Source organism: Drosophila kikkawai, unplaced genomic scaffold, assembly GCF_030179895.1.
Source record: "Drosophila kikkawai strain 14028-0561.14 unplaced genomic scaffold, DkikHiC1v2 scaffold_194, whole genome shotgun sequence".
NCBI classification, from domain to species: domain Eukaryota; kingdom Metazoa; phylum Arthropoda; class Insecta; order Diptera; family Drosophilidae; genus Drosophila; species Drosophila kikkawai.
In genome coordinates, this window is record NW_027222531.1 from 55,221 (window position 1) to 56,619 (window position 1,399).

Genomic DNA, 1,399 nt, shown 5'->3' on the forward strand with positions numbered 1-1,399 from the left:
GATATTTTCATAGCCAACTAATTTCTGGAATTTTTTGCCGATATATATTTCTGACGATCTGGTACTTTTTGTCGCCCGGATTTTTACCTATTTTTATAAAAAAATGGCGGAACAACAATCGGCGGAAAATCTCATAGCTCGGCCAAAAATGCATGAAATCCAATTCGGAAAGCTGTTCTGAATAGGTTTTTCTAAGCTTAACAAAATTGCGTACTCAGTTTTGCTAATATACTTACCCATGATTTATAAAAAAGTTTTAATCTATTTTTATCTATAATTTATAAGAAATTGGTGGAAGCGTCCGGCTCACGCGGGTGCGCCCGGTTCCCGCGGTGGCGCCCGGATCCGGTGGAGGCGCCCGGTTCCAGCGTTGGCGTCCGCCTCCGGCGGAGGTGCCCTGCTCCGGTGGAAGCGCCCGGTTCCCGCGGTGGTGCCCGGCTCAGGTGGAGGCGCCCGACTCCGGTGGAGGCACCCGGCTCCGGTGGAGGCGCCCGGCTCGGGTGGAAACGCCCGGCTCCGGTGGAAGCGACCGGTTCCCGCGGTGGTGCCCGGATCTGGTGGAGGCGCCCGGATCCGGTGGAGGCGCCTGGTTCCCGCGGAGGTGCGCGGCTCCGGTGGAAGCGCCCGGTTCCCGCGGTGGCGCCCGGTTCCGGTGGAGGCGCCCGGTTCCCGTTGGGGCATCCGGCTTCGTCGGAGATTCGCGGCTCCGGTGGAAGCGCTCGGCTCACGCGGTGGCACCCGGTTCCCGCGGTGGCACCCGGTTCCCGCGGTGGCGCCCGGCTGCCGCGCTGGTGCCCGAGGCATGGACGCATTAATCCAGCGATCCAATCCAGGGGATGACTCATTGGTTACTCCTCCCTCGAAATACTTGACCGATCGCCGGTCAAAAGCCGAATGGCTTCCCCACTGCTGTGGCCCGTCTTATATAGGTCCGAGGCGAGGCTTAGTGTGACCAAGAGAATATATTTGAGAAATACCAAGTACCGATATTTTCATAGCCAACTAATTCCTGGAATTTTTTGCCGATATATATATCTGACGATCTGGTACTTTTCGTCGCTCGGATTTTTACCTATATTTATACAAAAATGTCGGAAAAAAATCGGCGGAAAATTGCAATCAGAGGTGGCCGGCTCCGGTGGAGGCGCCCGGTTCCCGCGGTGGCGATCCAATCCAGGGGATGACTCCTTGGTTACTCCTCCCTCGGAGTACTTGACCGATCGCCGGTCAAAAGCCGAATGGCTTCCCCACTGCTGTGGTCCGTCTTATATAGGGCCGAGGCGAGGCTTGGTGAGACCAAGAGAATATATTTGAGAAATACCAAGTATCGATATTTTCATAGCCAACTAATTTCTGTAATTTGTAATGCATGAAATCCAATTCGGAAATCTGTTCTGAA

The 1,399-nt window shown here is 54.5% G+C and overlaps 1 protein-coding gene across 1 annotated transcript; it reads right to left on the bottom strand.

Annotated features, from left to right (window-relative positions):
• Positions 1 to 306: 306 nt before the first annotated feature.
• On the bottom strand, positions 307 to 804 carry LOC138929448 (WAS/WASL-interacting protein family member 2-like). Its single transcript, XM_070288883.1, has one exon. It carries the CDS (start codon positions 802 to 804, stop codon positions 307 to 309), a length of 498 nt encoding a protein of 165 aa, XP_070144984.1.
• Positions 805 to 1,399: the final 595 nt, after the last annotated feature.

Bases quoted from the DNA above. Each gene is read 5' to 3' on its own strand.
- LOC138929448 (XM_070288883.1), bottom strand. From the start codon at position 804: ATGCCTCGGGCACCAGCGCGGCAGCCGGGCGCCACCGCGGGAACCGGG.